At 35.2% G+C, this 19,388-nt stretch overlaps 1 protein-coding gene across 1 annotated transcript in view; it reads right to left on the bottom strand.

The window, feature by feature from the left end:
• Positions 1 to 19,388, bottom strand: part of LOC108732777 (guanylate cyclase 32E) — a 46,247-nt gene that overhangs the window by 26,457 nt on the left and 402 nt on the right. The window contains exons 3-16 of the mRNA XM_025976631.1: positions 13,904 to 14,130; positions 12,107 to 12,289; positions 10,374 to 10,494; positions 9,645 to 9,794; positions 7,884 to 7,992; positions 7,735 to 7,819; positions 7,488 to 7,640; positions 6,134 to 6,289; positions 4,794 to 4,972; positions 4,554 to 4,668; positions 3,100 to 3,279; positions 2,292 to 2,468; positions 1,966 to 2,086; positions 344 to 538 (exon numbers count right to left, since the gene is read on the bottom strand). Of these exons, the coding sequence (XP_025832416.1) occupies positions 344 to 538; positions 1,966 to 2,086; positions 2,292 to 2,468; positions 3,100 to 3,279; positions 4,554 to 4,668; positions 4,794 to 4,972; positions 6,134 to 6,289; positions 7,488 to 7,640; positions 7,735 to 7,819; positions 7,884 to 7,992; positions 9,645 to 9,794; positions 10,374 to 10,494; positions 12,107 to 12,289; positions 13,904 to 14,130 (2,151 nt within the window). The remainder of the gene's footprint in view (positions 1 to 343; positions 539 to 1,965; positions 2,087 to 2,291; positions 2,469 to 3,099; positions 3,280 to 4,553; positions 4,669 to 4,793; positions 4,973 to 6,133; positions 6,290 to 7,487; positions 7,641 to 7,734; positions 7,820 to 7,883; positions 7,993 to 9,644; positions 9,795 to 10,373; positions 10,495 to 12,106; positions 12,290 to 13,903; positions 14,131 to 19,388) is intronic.

The following is a 19,388-nucleotide window of genomic DNA, read 5'->3' as shown; positions in this document are numbered from 1 at the left end:
TATTAAAGGCTTTAACGCTTGTTTTCGACTCGCACTACTATTCATGATTGAACAAAACTTTTGGCAGGTACTGTATGAAAAAGTATGTTTAATGAACAAGAGTCGAGAGTATAATGAGCTTTTTTCTCCCTACCTACGATTTTGACAGCGCGCATCCATGACATTGGAAGGGGCACATCGCTACAGAAAGTAAATGAAGTATACCATTTCGTTTGTTTATTTGAATTTCGTCAATTTTCTAAAAACTAATCAAACCAACATCCTAATTTTTTCAAAACATATTGGTGATAGAATAATAGGAGTGTGTATAATTGAATGAACAGTTTATATAATATTATATCACCTTCAGCGGTTTTATTTATTTTCCCCCATGGTCCATTTCTTCCTAATATTTCGTAGAGCACAATTCCGAAAGAATAGACATCTCCCTTCTGTGTTCCTCTGGAAGGAGCATGGGGGTAAAGTCTTAACAGTTCCGGGGCTCTCCATAGAGCTCTTCGTAATTCTTTTGCTTCCGTTTCCGAAGTATCTTCACCGGCTGTTTATATTTTGTTATAAAAAAGACGTACATGATATAAAACGTTTATTAATTTAGGCATATAACATTTCTTAAAGTTGGATTTCATATATCTACCAGAAGTGAAACATTTTCCCCATTTTTAGGAATTTATCTGTTCGGAATTATATTTGAAACGAATATTGTTAAAAGTTGGTAACGTTCCGACCATTGCACCGCGCACCGTTCGACCGTTGCACCGCGCACCGTTCGACCGTTGCACCGCGCGAACAGTCGCCCGTTGCACCGCGCAAACGATGCGACGGCAGGTTGAGTAGTTTTTCTTAAGAATTCTCATTATTTCGGAAAAAGTTTTAGGTAAAAGTTGTGCCTATGTTTTGAAAGGGGAAAGGTTCTTGGATGTGACCTTAACTTTGACATATATATTTCCAAAATAATGAGATCTAATCAAGATAAATGACTCATCCTGATATGCGTATTTAATAACGTGAGTACATGTACTATTTGTCAAATTAAAGGTCTCCGCATTCTACATTCACAAAAAATGTGTGCAGAACGATTGACTACACGGCAAAGAAGTTCGCAAACATTTCGCGAATTTCATGAATAATATCGAATGAAAGATGCAAAGTATCGAAAAGCTTGTTGTTAATACGAATTTTAATTATTCATAAGAAAAGGGCGATGATATTTACTTTGGAGAACGTCCCTTCTTTTTACAATTCAAACTAATCCATCAAATACATAATCTAATGTAGGTTACCCCCACATAATGCTTCGTACTGATAAATGAAGTTTTTTTAGTACATTCTTTGGAAATTAAATATGCATTACCCTCTTAAATTTCAGTAGTAGAGGCGGATTTCTTTTTAAAATTGGAGCAATATCGTCTTCTATCAAAGCACAAATAAATTACTCTACCATATTACAACATCCACTTTAAAAGGGAGAATTAGTTTTTTTTTATCAAAATAAAAATGTTTGAAACTTAATGTTGGACTTTTTTGTAACGAGAACTTTCCCTTTCGTCTAGAAACCTTCAGATCATTAAAAACATAGATATATACAATGTGTCCCAAAAAGAAGCGCTCAAACGAAAAGTCATCTTTAGAAAATCTATATTTTTGGGGTTGCAATCACCTAGTTCTTGTGCGCCAGGCTTTTGACTTTGGAAAATAGTGTGATTGCGAGATTCCGTTATAATTCGTGACGTCGATCATTTTTAATAAAAAAATAATTTATTAAGACTTCACCATACACCTTATCAATCCCAAAATAAATCGCTCTTCGATCGCGTTTATGCATCAGTTGCATTTTCCTTTACATTGCATGGCGATAACTTCAAATGGTTGCCTATATTTTCACTTCCTTTTGGGACATATTGTATATACTTAAGTATCTATTTGTTATCATTATTTTAATAAGAAGCTGTTTGTTTTTGTACTTACCCTTAAATTCGTGAAGTCCAAAATCGGTTATTTGAAGAACCCATCGGCTATCAATTAGACAGTTACTAGATCTAAAGTTTCCGTGTGAAATAATTTCACTTTCATGAAGGTACATTAACCCCTATTATGGAAGGTAGAAAAAACAAGAGTGTAAAATTGTTTATTGAAATTAAGACAGAAAGAATTTTGCTCATGACTACAACGATCTTAAGAAGTGATTTTTTTATGTGAGACTACGGGTAGCGTTAGTGACTAGTGATGCTGAGTAAATTTATTAAAAAAAACTGTTAGAAGACCTTATGGTGATGATGATGATGATACTTTACCTTCAGCATGTCAGATACCAAAGACGAAATGAACATTTTGTCCAGGTGTAAGTCAGTGTTGGCCAAGACGTCTTCTAAACTTCCCCTAGCACAGTAAGCCGTTATAACAGCCACGTTGCCAGGGTCAACACAAGCGCCAATAAATTGTATCAAGTTTTCGTTTCGAACTTCCCTTATCTAAGAAAACAAAAGCGCAAATGGAGAAACTGCTATTTTTCTTTATTTCAGTGTAGTAGTCAAGAAGTCTTCATTTAACATTTATGGCAAACTATATTTTTAGGTTTCCTTTAAAACGGGTGTTGGCCTTTAAAACTTTTTAATTAAGCTAACAAATGCTGATGCGATCAGGTAAGATCGAAATGTCGATCTCCGTTAAGTTACTGACCAAAAATTTAATCGATTCTTTAATTATTTTCCATGATTTACTAATGTTCGTTACGTGTCATTTCTCTAATCGCGAACGGTTAATTTAGAAATTCGAAAACGGTTGTTAAAGGTGTATGTTTGGAGCACGGCGCTGTATGGGTGCGAAACATGGACAGTGGGTGCGGCGGAAAAGAAAAGGTTAGAAGCGTTCGAAATGTGGTGTTACAGGCAAATGATGAGGATAACGTGAGTAGAAAAGGTTAGAAATGAAGAGGTATTGGAAAGAATAGGAGAACAGAGGACTCTATGGAAGACAAGGCGAGATAGGTTGGTAGGACACCTTTAGGGAAATGCGAAGATTAACTCAGAATAGAAAAGAGTGGAGGTGCGTGTCCAATCAGTCTTAGGACTGACGACCTTATAATGATTATGATGACGTTACCTGTTTAAGTTCTTTTCTTATCGATCGTGTCAAGTCAACTGTCCTTTTGTGAATTTTTTTGATTGCCACAATACTCCCTTTGTATATCCCGATACGCGTGTAAGCTCGTTTCGGCGTTGACTCGCCCCCATCACAACTACCAATGGGCACTCGAAATACACTTTGACGGTATACTTGAATCTGAAATGTAATTTGGTATCATAAAAATGAAAATTGAGCATTCAAAATAGTATACAAAGAAAAAAAGTGTTATATCTATCTATCGAAAATTGTATTTGATTTTAAGTGTGTCAACTTATTGAAAAGAAATCTAGATTACGGCACCGTCCAGGGTGCCGGTACACAAACTTAAGCACTTGATCAATTATAGGGTATTATGTGACATTAAAAGCGCTCGAAATACAGCGGTCCCCCCCTCGAATGTAATGTTAAAGTCGAAACGGGGCAATGAGCTGTCTTTGCTCACTATCGCACTTTTTACAGTTTTAGTATGGACAGTAGGGTGCTTCAAACAAAATTTTTAATTTTTTTTCTAACTCTTACCCCTCAAATGTTTCTATTTGATGTAAAAAAAATCCTCGCCAAACATGGGCCTTATAGCTTAAATCTAAGGGGTCGCTTTTCCATTTAATTTACATAAGAAAAATTGTTTTTTTTTCAAATTGAATTTACACCTAATTTACGCAATTTTTCCCGAAACCTGTTTCATATTCTCAAAGTTGAGTCCTTGAGCTTTACAAAACTCTAGAACAGAGTGTGATTATCTTTACAAATTCCCAAACTGTACCAAAACAACACTTGCCACTGCAGAATAAATCAAATTAATAACTTAACGGAAAGGCGTATTTTTCTTAACTGCTATAATGTGCTCTAATTATCATTAATAAAAAACTATCAACTAGAATGAACATGTTCAATTTTTTTGTTGGATAATTAATATAAACTAATATGGAACAAAATTATAATCCATGATTACTTGTAATCATACGATTAATTCATTTATCTTATTATTATCATGTGTGCTGCCACCTACACTACGTACTGAGAACCATTTTTGAAATTCGTAATATATAAAAATACAATACTGACTAATAGTTTGATTACNAAAGCTCAAAGACTCAACTTTGAGAATATGAAACGGTTTTTTGGAAAAAATTGCGTAAATTATGTGTAAATTCAATTTAAAACAAAAAAGAATTTTTCCTATGTTAATTAAATGGGAAACTAAAATAAAAATAGCGACCCCTTAGATTTGAGCTATAGGGCTCATGTTTGGCGAGGATTTTTTTTACATCAAATGGAAACATTTGAAGGGGTAAGAGTTAGAAAAAAAAATTAGAAATTTTGTTTGAAGCACCCTAATGTACAGGGTGTAAAAGTGAGTACATAAACTCGTTTTTAGTGGTTGCAAACATACTTGGATGTTCCCTTACAATTAGCAAACATTCACCTACCATGCTTTTATGATTCCCTGTAGATGATTCTACAGTTTCCGTTGGAATTACTATAATATCTTTTACATCTATTTTCCATAGTACGCACGCCAGTTTGTGTTCGTACCGATAATATCTATAACAATTTTCAAAAAATCAAAATAATTATAAACGTTATTTCTTATGTATTTAGGTTTTGATATCGTGTCCTCTGTTTGACCCTTAATTAATCGATTCAAAGTTTTCTGTTATTACACTTACTTGATAATGAACAGGGTCGTAATTAGGAAAATAAAGGTAGCGAATGTGGTGACAGAAATCAGTCTCCAGTCTAGCTTATAAACGCACTTTTCTCCTAGGAACCCACAAGGAGGCTCGGCCGGGGGTAATTTTCCCCCCAACCAACGGATCGGTTTGGAATCGTTAATGTATCGAAATTCCTTTAAAAATAAAGTAAAAATCAAAATTGTTTAGGTAATATTGGGATCCGTCAAATGGGAGGAGCCTAAAAACATGGCGCCGATTAGGGAAAATTTATCGTGGTTCCTATAGTATACCTTGCAATTTCCAAGTTTTTAAATTACGATAAAATGATAAGTATTGACACAATATGTGATTGGGCTGACACAAAGCCTCGGAAAGGAAATTTCGTTGAAGGTGAGCGTGTTTTTAATGCCAATCACATTATAAAATTCGGAAATAACAAATCCGGAAGCTAGCCTTCAAATTCCGTCAAGTTTACTGCCTACTTTTTACAAACTTCGGATTTAAAAAGTGATTCACGTTATATAATTGGTGAGGTGATTCTGGGTGATTTAAGCAATATCATATCAATGACTTGCACGTGCAAAGCCGATTTAAGAGAACGTTGCAAACACATTATTGCAACTTTGTTGTATTGCAGCAGGTAGGTTCTTAACCTCAAAATACTTATATCGTATCATTAGAATTGTGTTAAATCAATTACACAGGAATAAATAATTTCTCACTTTATAATTTTAGTATGATTCTAGTTTTAAATATTAAGGTTATGGCTGATGGTAAATACTTGCTGAAATATAATCATGTGCATTAAAATGACGTGAACAAATTTTTATTCCGGAATTCACTTCTTTGATACCTACTGCTTTCATCCAAGCTTCTATTAGTTTACTTTTTTCTCTAATTTTCCGAAAATATTTTTTACATATATAAAACGGTTAGTTTTTATTGGAAAGTAGTTAATGTAGGTGAAGAGTGAAGATCTATGTCTGAAGTGCTATTGCAGCTTTTCACTGAACATATCAACTTTTTATTTGATTTAACTTTAGAAGTAAACTTCGTCGACTCCATCATCAAAAAAATTTTTACTTTTTTAACGTGTTTTATTATTTTAATAAACAATTTTACAATTTGCGTGCACAGTTCCTATGTAAATTTTTCCCTCATTCGAGTTATAAATTTTGCCACCAGATGGTGTATGCCCATTTGACGGATCCTAATAGTTTGCTTTTACAAATATCAAAGTTAAAAGCCTTAATAATTTTGTTTCCAACTTTCGCAATCGTCGTTAATTTAGCTTGAAATTCGGGTTGTTTAAATGATTTTGTGAATTAACATACCGGTAAATCCTCTGGATGAATATTCCCACCGGATTTATACTGGAAATAACCCACTGGTTGCATACTCATGCGAAAGCTCCCATTTAACTCGGCGTCATCCATCAGTACCACTATGGTAAAGTTACCTTCCGCATCTCCATTTCCATCAATATACACCTTAAATTATAGACTAAAGAGAGATAGTCATATATTTCTGTCTAAGTGTTAGATACGCCCTCACAGTTTTTACAATTTTAATATCATGCACCCTTCCTTCCCTTTACACTCATGCTATTCCCAAATAAGACTATCTAAAATTCTGGGAAAAAACGGACAGACAGACACACGAGTGATTTATAACGGTTCCGTTTTTCATTCTGACTTAAAAAGAAAAAAGGTTCAGCTTCGGCCGGGAATGGAGACCTAGCCCGCCTGTATGCAAACCAAGTATTTATATCACTGATCCATTTACGCTTGTTGTAGATTGCTACATTAGTATACTTCATTTACTTTACTTTCTCTAGCGATGTGCCCCTTCCAATGTCTTGGATGCGCGCTGGCAAAATCGTAGGTAGGGAGAAAAAAGCTCATTATACTCTCGCCTTTTGTTCATTAAACATACTCTTTCATACAGTACCTGCCAAAAGTTTTGTTCAATCATGAATAGTAGTGCGAGTCGAAAACAAGCGTTAAAGCCTTTAATATGTCCTCAAATATAAATAAACATCTCATTGATATTTTCAAAAGTAATTGGTACCAATAACAGCACATTTGTGCAATGAAATTGTAGTGGATAAAATGGTCAATTTTTCCGTGCAGTACTGTACGGATTATACGCTCCTCACTGGTTAAGAGTTTGGCCGAGAGTCGTCTCCTTCCTTTTCTGACCTAATGCTGTTCTTTTCTACTTTGCGCCGGTCAAACTGAAGGTCACATCGCAACAGAAAGTAAACGAAGTATAGCTCGTGCTGGTACCGCGTATATTTCCGGATTTTACGGTAATCTAAGAACCTAGGTGTTGGTGTTCAGTATATTTAGTAATATCGAGTCCAGAATTAGTTCCTACATCACACCCGAATATTAAACCCTCTTCAGACCCTATTGAATATTTCTAGCCTGCCTTTTACTGATGTTGAATAATAATCGTTTAAAAATTTTCAAATATATTATTGAAATTCTACTAGTAGGTAGATAAATAATCTAAAATTCTTGTTTCCGCTGTTTTTTTTTTACTTTCTCTTTTGTAGCCTTGAAAGTTATAATTTCTTCCCGGGCAGACGTTTTAAAATGTATAAGGTAAAATATGGTGTTACTATTTTAAATTGGTATAAAAAAAAGCAGAAGTATCTTACAGTAAAGTTAAACTTTTTCTTACGTCGAATCCCTGTATCGAACGATACGATTTATTGGATATGCGTCTCACAATGTTTGCCCCATCTTTGGGGTTCTCCTCGTTAGCGAAAACTTCGGTTAATGCCTTCGCATAAATCATTACGGCATCGTATAAATAAGCTGCTTCAATAGGGACCTGACATGAAAATAATAATAATAATAATGCAAATGGAAACTAATGAACGCATTATCTAATTAGAATTGTTACAAAAAAAAATATTTTCGCTTACCGAAATACTTTTAAATATTCGTTGATGGTAGGGCACACAGAAGGGTGGTTTTGTAGACCAAGACTTTATAGCCTCTCCGATTTTCCTAACAGTAATAAATAAATTGTGATTAAATTAAGGTTTTTTAAATTAGAGTATTGCCGTTTTACCCATATTCGGAATTGGTTGGGTATGACGGGCTAATTTTTAATACGGAACGAAATCCAGTTAGATCTGTCCCGTCTTTCCAAGGATTTGAAATAAAAGGATCCAGATACTCTTTAAAAATCAACAATATTAATACTTAATTATAAATTGTAATTCATCGCCAACAACACCTAATATTAGTTGTAGTTTAGTTTAAACATGCATGTACCTACTAAAGACAATGTGTCTGAAATACGTTTATTTTCATGTGTCATGTCAGTATGAAAAAGTTAAACTTGTTAGTTCTAAAGTATACCATAATTGGTCGATAATTTGTTACCAAATCAAAAAACTTGTCGCTCCAGCTGGTTAAGGAAAAATAGCCTGATATTATCACTACTCATAGCATATCTCGAATTAAAAATAGCGTAGAGAAATTTATGGTATAATTTGTCGGTGAAAGAAAGTACCTTTACTCATTTTGTCACTAACCAAAATTTTTTTGGCCCACCGAGAAACAACTGGAGAGCCGACAAGGTAACATTCACTTAACGTATCTCGGAATAGAATTGGCATAGAGAAATGCTGTAAGGGCTATAACTTGTCGCTGAAAGGTGGTACTTGTACACATTTTGTCGTTAGCCTATACCGCTGTGGTCCAGCGATAAACGACTAGAGAATCGACAAAGTGACACTGCAAATACTGTAATTTGTCGTTGAAAAATGGTACATTGACCCATTTTGTCGTAAGGCTATCCTCTAACTGACAGTTGACGCTGCACATAGCGTATCTAGGAATAGAAATGGCGTAGAGAAATTCTGAGAGGGCTATAATTTGTCGCTGAAAGACAGCACACTCATTTTGTCGCGAGTCAAGCCTCAAGCTTGGTACCTTTACACATTTTGTCGTTAGCCTATACCGCTGTGGTACAGCGATAAACGACTAGAGAATCGACAAAGTGATACTGCAAAACTGTAATTTGTCGTTTAAAAATGGTACTTTGACCCATTTTGTCGTAAGGCTATCCTCTAACTGACAGTTGGCACTGCACATAGCGTATCTAGGAATAGAAATGGCGTAGAGAAATACTGTGAGGGCTATAATTTGTCGCTGAAAGACAGCACACTCATTTTGTCGCGAGTCAAGCCTCAAGCTTGGTACCTTTACACGTTTTGTCGTTGGCTTATACCTCTGTGGTACAGCGATAAACGACTAGAGAATCGACAAAGTGATACTGCAAATAATGTAATTTGTCGTGGAAAAATGGTACTTTGATCCATTTTGTCGTAAGGCTATCCTCTAACTGACAGTTGGCATTGCACATAGCGTATCTAGGAATATAAATGGCGTAGAGAAATACTGTGAGGGCTATAATTTGTCGTTGAAAGATGATGCTTTTACCCATTTTGTCGTAAATCTGTCCTATAGCAGTGAATTGGCACTGCACATAGCATATTTCGGAATAAAAATAGCGACAAATTATAGCACTTACGGTATTTCTCTACGCCATTTCTATTTTGAGATACACTATGTTGCTTGATATCAAACTAGGAATTCGTCTGTTTTCCAGTAACCATTTGGAGCGACTAAAGCTTCTTTGATGTATGTTTTATTCTATTACTTCTATTATTGTTGGACAGCTATAGTAGTCAACTTTAGACTTTTAAATGAGATACAAAAGTTGTAAGTTTGTTCTTTTAGTGTGTTACGTACATCTATTGAGACATTTAAAAATTTAAATGTTTTTTTTTCTTTCCTTTTAATGGAAAATATGTCAACGTACCTCTTCTTAATATATTGACTTTTCTGTTCGGATCGTAAATTTCATCATCAACAGATATAACCACATATTCGCCATACGACAAGAGGTTACGTCGTTGAAGGCATTTGATAAAATCTATGAGGGCTATATGCTCACCAACAAACACATATACTAAAACGAAATTGTGTTTTTAAATCATTTATGTGCGTGCGTGTATAGGGAACTGGAAATATAAAACGAAAAATGTATCTCATAAACCGTGGTAAGGAGATCGTCGAAATTTGATTACCTACTTATATCATCCCTTGAATATTTTCATCAGAAACAGAATTTAATATCCAGAAAAGGGAATTGAAAACCCTTGTCAATCAAGGAATAAGGAAAGGTATATGATTAGATTAAAACTTTAGATATTTTCTTTTGAAAGTATGCAATCAAAAAGTTATAAATAATAAAAAATAATTAAGAAACAATAACAAATTCTATGCAAAATACGTTAGTATTTGCAGCTTCTTGTTGCTATTTTTATGTTGTATTAAGATGGGCTAATCAGAAATCATATATTGTTGAAAGTTGTTGGCTAGTCAATCAGAATACACCTTCTCAGCTGCAAATTGAAAGTGCACCCGTTATCTAACAATAAGTTCACTTCATTTTGCAGAAAGCTAAGTGCACTTGTAATGGTTGACTTTGTTAATTGTTAACCATACGAGATCAAACAGTAGAACAATAATGTATTTCTAAACTTACTACGGGTTCTTTGATAAGTGTCTGCAACAATGTTGTCCATTTGCTCGATATGTTGTGGGATGTAATCAGTATAATAGGTCCTTATGTCAGTTATTACTAGACCATGAATAGCTGAAAGCTCCTGCAATACAGCATTATTACAATTATAGTTCTACAACTAATTAAGCATTAGTTGTGTGGCGAACATTTAGGTGGTCAAAAAAAAATTCAAGGTCATCCGGAATATGGGCCAATTTTGCGATAACATGTTCGGATAATAAAGAGGAAGGATGCGGGGACACTTATATCATCAGCTCTATCCCTTATTTCTAGTAGACTTTACACCTATTTGAAAATGTAATGTTCCCCTTGTTATCCGAACATACTAGCGTAAAATTTGACCACATTCTAGATAATGTTTAAATCTTTTGTTCAGCTATCGGACTAATTATATCAAAAAGAAATTAGGAAGCATATGTATGTATACAAGGTTTTAAAGTCAATCAGAATATGGATACATGTAGCAGTAACATGTTCGGATAATAGAGAGGGAAGTTGTGTAGCAAACATTTAGGTGGGCGCAAGGTTTTAAAGTCATTCGGAATATGAATAAATGTTGCAGTAACATGTTCGGATAATAGAGAGGGAAGTTGTGTAGCAAACATTTAGGTGGGCGCAAGGTTTTAAAGTCATTCGGAATATGAATAAATGTTGCAGTAACATGTTCGGATAATAGTGCGGAGGGTTATAGGGCCAGTATTATCCTCTGTTTGTACTCTTTGCTTGTAGTAGGCCGTCCGCCTGCTTGTAAATGTAAAGTCCCCCTGTTATCCGAACATGTCAACGTAAAATTTTTCCATATTCCTAATAATGTTTAAATATCTTGTCAAGTTCTCTGACTAATTGTAACAAAAAGAAGTTATGAAGCATGTGTATTGTGTAGCAAACATTTAGGTGGGCACAAGGTTTTAAAGTCGTTCGGAATATAGATAAATGTTGCAGTAACATGTTCGGATAATAGAGAGGGAAGTTACAGGGCCAACTTTATCCTCTGTTTGTACCCTTTGCTTCTAGTAGGCCGTCCGCCTGCTTGTAAATGTAAAGTCCCCCTGTTATCCGAACATGTCAACGTAAAATTTGTCCATATTCCAGATAATGTTTAAATATTTTGTCAAGTTCTCGGACTAATTGTAACAAAAAGAAGTTATGAAGCATGTGTATTGTGTAGCAAACATTTAGGTGGGCACAAGGTTTTAAAGTCGTTCGGAATATAGATAAATGTTGCAGTAACATGTTCGGATAATAGAGAGGGAAGTTACAGGGCCAACTTTATCCTCTGTTTGTACCCTTTGCTTCTAGTAGGCCGTCCGCCTGCTTGTAAATGTAAAGTCCCCCTGTTATCCGAACATGTCAACGTAAAATTTGTCCATATTCCAGATAATGTTTAAATATTTTGTCAAGTTCTCGGACTAATTGTAACAAAAAGAAGTTATGAAGCATGTGTATTGTGTAGCAAACATTTAGGTGGGCGCAAGGTTTTAAAGTCATTCGGAATATGAATAAATGTTGCAGTAACATGTTCGGATAATAGAGAGGGAAGTTACAGGGCCAACTGTATCCTCTGTTTCTACCCACTGTTTAGGTAGTTTTTGATAAATTCCTGCAATTAATGTAATTTGATGAGCGCTTCTAACACTATCTTATTTTATTTTTAATTATTAAGACGGTATGTTTAAAAATTCCTATCCGTTTACCTCAATGGCAGCCCGGACTTCACTGCCGGATCCTGGATGCGATCCTGATATTAAAACAAAACAATGCCAATCAAATGTCCTTAATAGGGCCACCACACTTTTTGAAACTTTGCTCGACGGGGGTAGTGTTCTGGCAAATGTTGGAAAGATATGCTTATCTGAAACGCTGGTATCGCTGCATTTCTGAAAATTATAAAGAAAATAGGACACGTGTCACCGATTCTTCATTTATTATTACTGTTCTTCTTTTTCGAAAATTTAATTTAACCCTTGTAATAATAATTTATCTTTAATTTCGCGAAGTATCCAAATAATATTAGCTTTATCATTTATGCTTTTATCAATAAAATAGTCCATTAAAAGTTTGAAACTTTAAATTACTTTGAAATTATTTGAAGACATGACCTAATACGTACACGGTTATTTACCAGATAAAACGATCGTTAAAATATTAATGAGAAGTAGTTCAGTGCCCAAAGAACTTAAAAAGTTACTTTCTACAACAGACTAATTGTTATTTTTCTAATTAACATTTTTAACTTAAAGGATACCCATTACCCATATTGAGTTTTTATCTCGTAAACTACAAATTAATTGTTTTTTTTTTATTTTCGTTTTCATCATTACCATCTTCATATTGTAGCGAGCACGAGTGTGTTTGTTTGCGATCGGGCACACGTGTTCGTTAACAGCTTATGGATTCGCCGACTAGCCGTGGGCGTCTTTCTTCGTGTGCGCCGTATTTGTAAATGTGTGTCGTACCTGCGTTCCGGGAAAGCAGTTAAACAGTTCAAAGAAAAAAAGAAACTATCCGGATGTTTCGAGTAGGCTCCCGAAAGTAAACAAAAAAGTATTTAAAGGAAGAGACGATCAGCGAGAGATGAAGAAATAAATTGACCATTGCAGAAGTGAATCGAGAAATAAATTAACAGTGATAGCAGTAAAATAAATAGAGCAGTGAATAGTGATATATTAATAATTAGTGTAAATAAATAGATTTTGTCGTTATCAGTCTTCGAAGTTAATTTTGTTAAATAAAATAATTCGAAGTGGTCCGTATTCTGTCGAACTGCAGGCAGTTCCGACAAAACACAGACCAACTTTTACCTGCTGTCTTAACAGTGCGTTTTAGAAAATAGTACAAATGGCGCAGTAAACGCCATCTGTAGCACGATGCTACATTTTAGGATTACGTATGCTCCAACAAGGTCCACTTGTGTGGATATCTACTTGCTGAAAACGAATCCCGGCGTAGCCAACCTCAACGTGATAGGCACGTTAGCTCAATCGAATAAAATAATTCGAAGTGGTCCGTATTCTGTCGAAACTGCCAGACGCGCTGATGAGATCCAAACAGATCGAAATCGCGATCCGCGTCTGGCAGTTTACTGCGTCATTTGTACTATTTTTTAATTTTGTTAAACCCACGAACATTACAATATGCTCGTCGCCTCGCCGGTCGAAACGTTTTTTAGACACCACCTCGCCTTTATCCAATACTGAGTCAATTTTCGTATTTCCCGAAAACTAAAACGCCACATATCCTTAACTATATATAATAGATACACATAATGGCTGAAGACAATGAGGTAGAAATACGCTTCGAATTCTGACTTCATCAATACTTGACAAGGTCCTTTTCGGTGATCTATTGAAACTGTTTACGGCACCAGCGTGCCGATGAGACCAAAGAGATCAAAATCGCGATCAATTTGTGACAATTCGGACAGACCAAGGACATTACCTAAGTACTTCTTTTATATTTTTAAAACAATCTGTATTTTTAATACGTCTTACGTATGAGATCATGGGAATATTCCAAGCTGCTGCAACCAAAGCTTCGGAAAAACACGTGTCATCTGGACCAATAAAAGCGATCGTGCCATTTTCTCTCATTGCCGTCATTATTTGGATGGCTTTAGCGGCTGACGATGATTTTTTCCGGTCGTACTCCTCGGAGTTTGCGTTAGAATTTGTTCCAATGTCAGCTGCTATGTAGTGCAATTTCTTTCCAGGAAGAAGATCTGTGAAGGAAAATTTAACTTTAAAATACCTAAGGTTCCATAAAATACCTAAAGTTCCAGGTTCGTATTGGCCTGTTGAATTGTTATGCAAAAAAAATGTAAAACCTCTAACACGTGTACATAAGTGTACACACCATTTCTTTTATTTGTCATTTATCGTAAATAGTTTCGAAAATAAATGGAGAATCATGTTTTTGTAGGACAATTTGAGGAATAGGTATATCTGGAAATATGACATCCAAAATTTCAAAAAAATTAGTTTTGACTATCTTGCCATAACCCACATGATATACCTAGACCTGTTTTATCCAAATTACATTGTGAGTGTCCTTTTAAGAAACTTTGAATTTTCAGTAACCGTTTTCGAGAAAACGATCATTTTTCATGCATATATCTAACGGTGCTTCGTGGGGCCCCGAGATAAAAGTTTTCAGTCTCTCAGAGTCTCTGAAAGCGAGACTCGAGTTTCTGTCTCTCATCGAGTCGCTCAGAGAGACTGTCGAGAGACTGTCAAAAAAATTGTTTAGCGCCTCTGAACGAGAGACTCGAGTCGCTCATAGAGAGTTCCTCATTTCGTATCCAGTCTCTGAACGAGAGATTCGAATCTCTGAACGAGAGACTCGAATCTCCCAATAAATGGTGTCTCATCCATAGACATGGTTAAAATTTTCTAAGTTCAACATATTTCAGAGATCCCAGTCTTTCTACGAGAGATTCGAATCTCTCATAGAGAGATCCTCATTTCGTATCCAGTCTCTGAACGAGAGACTCAAATCTCTCAATAAATGGTGTCTCGATAGACATGGTTAAAATTTTCTAAGTTCAACATATTTCAGAAATCCCAGTCTTTCTACTAGAGACTCGAATCTCTCAATTTTTCAGTTTTATTCATTCAGTCTCTCTGTGAGAGACTTGAATCTCTGAATTAACAATTTTATCGTTCGAGTCTCTCATACAGAGACTGTGAGAGATCCATAAAAACACCTAGGCAATAACTGAGAGACTGTGAGAGACTCTCTCAGAGACGTTGAAAGACTCTGAGAGGCTGGAGAGAGACTGAAAATTTTTGTCTAGGGACACCCTGTATAATTCGTTGCGTTGTAATCAGAAATTAATTACATAAGTAAGCTGTTAGGTATTTTCACCCACGTCTGAGATCCAATTTGTCCTTTTTATTGTCTATTAAATCGCGATACAGCATCTGAACCTTTTATATATATACGTATACCAACCACCCTCTGAATTGTTTATCCGATTTAGTGTTTTTAATAAAAGAATGAGATTACTTTAATCTTAAATTACGTTTTCTCCTCGAGCTTGCATTTTACCACTGCTTTGCAACGTGTCGTTATAGATTGAAGAAAAAGTGAAAGCAATTATTGTATTTTATTTATAACCGCATTTTCGTTTCTTTAGAACCACTTTGTTTATATTTTAAGCATTTCGAATGGCTACCAAAGTATTTAGAATGAAATGATATTGTTCTTGGAAATTTTATTTTCTTTTGAACGGCTTTTTTTAAAGAAATTTACGTAAGATCAAAAGAAAATATTTTATACGAAGATACTGGCGATAAAAACGCCGCTTGAAACCAAGAAAAAATTATTATTTGACACAAAAAATAAATGCGAAGATGGAAATCTGAAAATAATTAACTTTTGATAATTAAATGTGTAAAGCCTTTCTTCGATATAATAGCTTATTTTTCGTGACAAATTAATTAATTCACAAGACTGTTTTGGCGTAGAATTAATGTTATGTACATAGTAGTTAAATTAAAAAACAAAATCATTTAGGCCTCGATCTTAATTATATCTTAAAATATCCGATTCACAGTTGGCCATGAGTCTTTGAAAAGTCACCAATCTTTTTAAAATCATTTTTTTTTTAAAGTACAGACACAAAAATTTTAAAAATTATGATTTCCATTATTTTACTTCGTACAATGTAAATTTCTTGGAAGGGTGAGGATTGGGGTGTAGTGTGGGTAGGTAGGATGTAAGGGTGTAGTAATTAACGTACAATGGCCCAAGGGAATAATTTATTTAAGGGCACACGTCGTAAACACCGCTCAAATATTGCGACGGCGTATAAAATTAACAGAAATTAAGCGACAAACTTGTCCAACTTCGTTAATTTCAAAATATAATGATCACATTATGATTACCAGTTGAGCCCGTTCAAATTTGGGTGGTTGCCGGTGTCGAATTTCGTAATTCCATGTATTGATTAGACGTTTAATAATCAGATAACTCGTAACGTAATATCGTATGATCAGAGGAGATAGCTGCGCCTATTTCCATAACAAACCCGTCTACGTACGCTAGAAATTTACCTCACTGTCTGCAGCTTCATATTATGTACAATTTTGTACATTAAGTACCAAAAATGGTTTATTATAGGTACAATAGAACAAGATATACTTAACCAGTTTTAAAAATATTTGAAAAATGCTCTTTGAAATAAAAAATGGAATGTTATTGATAGGAAATATATTTGATTTACAAACAAAAAAGGGTATATATGGAGTCGCTTTTTTTATTTTATAAATGCTATCCCACATAAAAGAGGCATGAATATTGAGAGCTTGTTAACGGTTTACAACGCAATCTGACCCCGGGATTGTTTTTCTTTTTTATAAAAGCGCTTTTTATTATCGTCCCAATTTAAATCAACCGACCATACGATATTGACAAATGGCATCGTCGTATTATCTGGCTTCAAAATCAATCTGTATCGTATGTAAAGGTGTGCTCAGACTAAGCGAACAAGGGTGTGAACGAAAAGGTAGTGAAGGTGGAAGCTGGACAAGAAGGGGGGTCACTTAAAAGGAGTTAATTAAATACAGTTTTCGATGTTGATGTATAATTTTATACATATTTAATTTAAGGAGGGGGCGACATATTAATTTAGGACTTTATTACAACAGGGCTTAATGTCGGGAGGGAGTTTTAAATCGGTTTAAAAATGCGTCAGATATATATGTGGACACGTAAAGCAGGTTAATAAGTTATTCACTCTCATCAGCACGCCATGTGCATTCTCGTTACTCTCGATAAATTACTAAGTTCACTAGATAGCGATATACACACTGTCTGAAGTATCATCTCCCTTTTGGGGAATATCTTCGATTTGGCAAGTAACTTACCGAGACTGTCTCTGGCGTGATGATGAGATCAAATAAGGTCGATATCGCGATTTTTGTCTGGTGTTTCAATTAACTACAGACCAAGAACTTAAACCGTTCTTAAGGATTATTTACTATCATCAGATATTTTGTGATGGCGTATTGAGGATTCAACCTATTATAGCGAGCACGAGTGTGTTAATGTGCGATCGGGCACACGTGTGCGTGGACGGCTTATCGATTCGCCGACTTGCCGCGGGAGCCTTTATTCATGTGCGCCGTTTTTGTAAATGTGTGTGTCGTACCTGCGTTCTGGGAAAGCAGTTAAACAGTCTAAAGAAAAAATAAACGATCCGGATGTTTCTAGAGGGTTCCAGAAAGTAAATAAAAGATTTTAAGATAAGATATTTAAAGGAAGAGACGATCGCCGCGAAAAAGGAGAAATAAATTGACAGTGATAGCAGTGAAATAAATAGCGCAGTGAATAGTGATATATCAACAGTAGTGTAAATAAATAGAATAATTCATAACCTAAGTTTAGTAATAATTCAATAGTGTTTTTAAGTTCTTTAATAATTAGTGTAAATAAATAGTTTTTGTCGTCTTCAGCCTTAGAAGTTAATTTTGTTAAACCCACGAACATTACACTATAAATATTCTACTGCATGCTATCATTAAAGGGTGGCATCGTCTTTTGAAAAATACAACGTGATGTAAGAGAGTTTGTAGAAATGTCTTCAGGCATCTTTTCATATTAATAATGAAGTAATGTATATTATCTTCATTGTACTGTTTACGAGGAACAAAATTAATAAGCAACTTTATTTGCCCGGCAGTTTTCCCCTTCGTAGCTTTGTGCAATAGCAAAGTCGATAATAAAAACGTGGCAAGACTTATAAATTCTGAAAGCCTAATTAACGATGTTTCCAACTTGTCGACTTCATTCCGCACCGATTAGTAAGACACCCTAAGGCGAATGCTAAGTGCAGACGTTAGAAAAAAAAGAAAGAATTCTGAACCGATTAAAGAAAAACCACCACCAAAGAGAGCTACGTGTCTGGAATATGTAAAGAAGTCGCACACAAAATCGTATTGAGATCAAAGTTGGGACATGCTTATACATTTTTATTGTGTCTATAAACGACATGGTGCAAATATTTATGGATTATGTTGACTCATGAGTCTGTAAGCTAAACTCTTATACGGTTTAAGGGGTGTAAAATACTAATGTTGTAGGGTTACGATGATTAAATCACTTAGTATTAATGTTTTGCATTATTGGGTATTTAAACTTAGCGGGAGTTTCGGTACTGCATCTTTAAAGGGGGGGGGGACAATTGCCCCTTCCCCTCTGAGTCCGTCCTTGGCGCATGAGTCAAATTCACTTAACTTGTAGGATTACATATACAGGGACAAAAGATTAGTATGCTTAGATTTGCAGATGATATAGCAGTACTAGCATCTAGCAAGGAGGAGTTAGAGATAGCTTTAAATAAAATGGAAACGGTATTGACAAAACAGTACTGTATGAAAATAGATAAAAGTAAAACAAAAATACTGATATGCAAGGGAAGAAAAAGTAAGGAAGGAGCGAATATAAAGATAGGAGATGAAAAATTAGAAGAAGTGGCCGATTTTAGGTATCTAGGAAGTCAGATAAGAGTCAGGACGAAAGGAATAGTAGGTATATAAAGCAGTGGATAGCGCAGGGTCGAGTAGAGTCGCCTTCAATAAAAAGAAGTCACGTCTATGCTCGCGAACGATTAATTTAGAAACTGGAAAAAGATTGTTAAGGGTGTATGTTTGGAGTGCGGCGGTGTACGGGTGCGAAACATAGACGGGGGGCTCGGTGGAAAATAAAGTTTAGAAGCATTCGAAATGTGGTGTTACAGGTGAATGATGAGGATACCGTGGATAGAGAAGCTTAGACATGAAGAGGTATTAGAAAGAATAGGAGAACAGAGGACTCAATGGAATTCAACAAGATATAGGCGAGGTAGGTTGGTAGGGCACCTTCTCAGGCATGACGGTCTAGTCACAAACATATTAGAGGCAGAAACAGGAGTTAAGAGGAGAAAGGGTAGATCTAGATTAGATTACTGTTCGCAAATAGTTAAGGATCTGGGATGTT

The sequence above is a fragment of the Agrilus planipennis genome, unplaced genomic scaffold, assembly GCF_000699045.2.
Source record: "Agrilus planipennis isolate EAB-ADULT unplaced genomic scaffold, Apla_2.0 scaffold68, whole genome shotgun sequence".
In the NCBI taxonomy this organism is placed as follows: domain Eukaryota; kingdom Metazoa; phylum Arthropoda; class Insecta; order Coleoptera; family Buprestidae; genus Agrilus; species Agrilus planipennis.
Note: the sequence above shows the minus strand (reverse complement) of the source record. Positions and strands in the feature narration are given on the sequence as shown.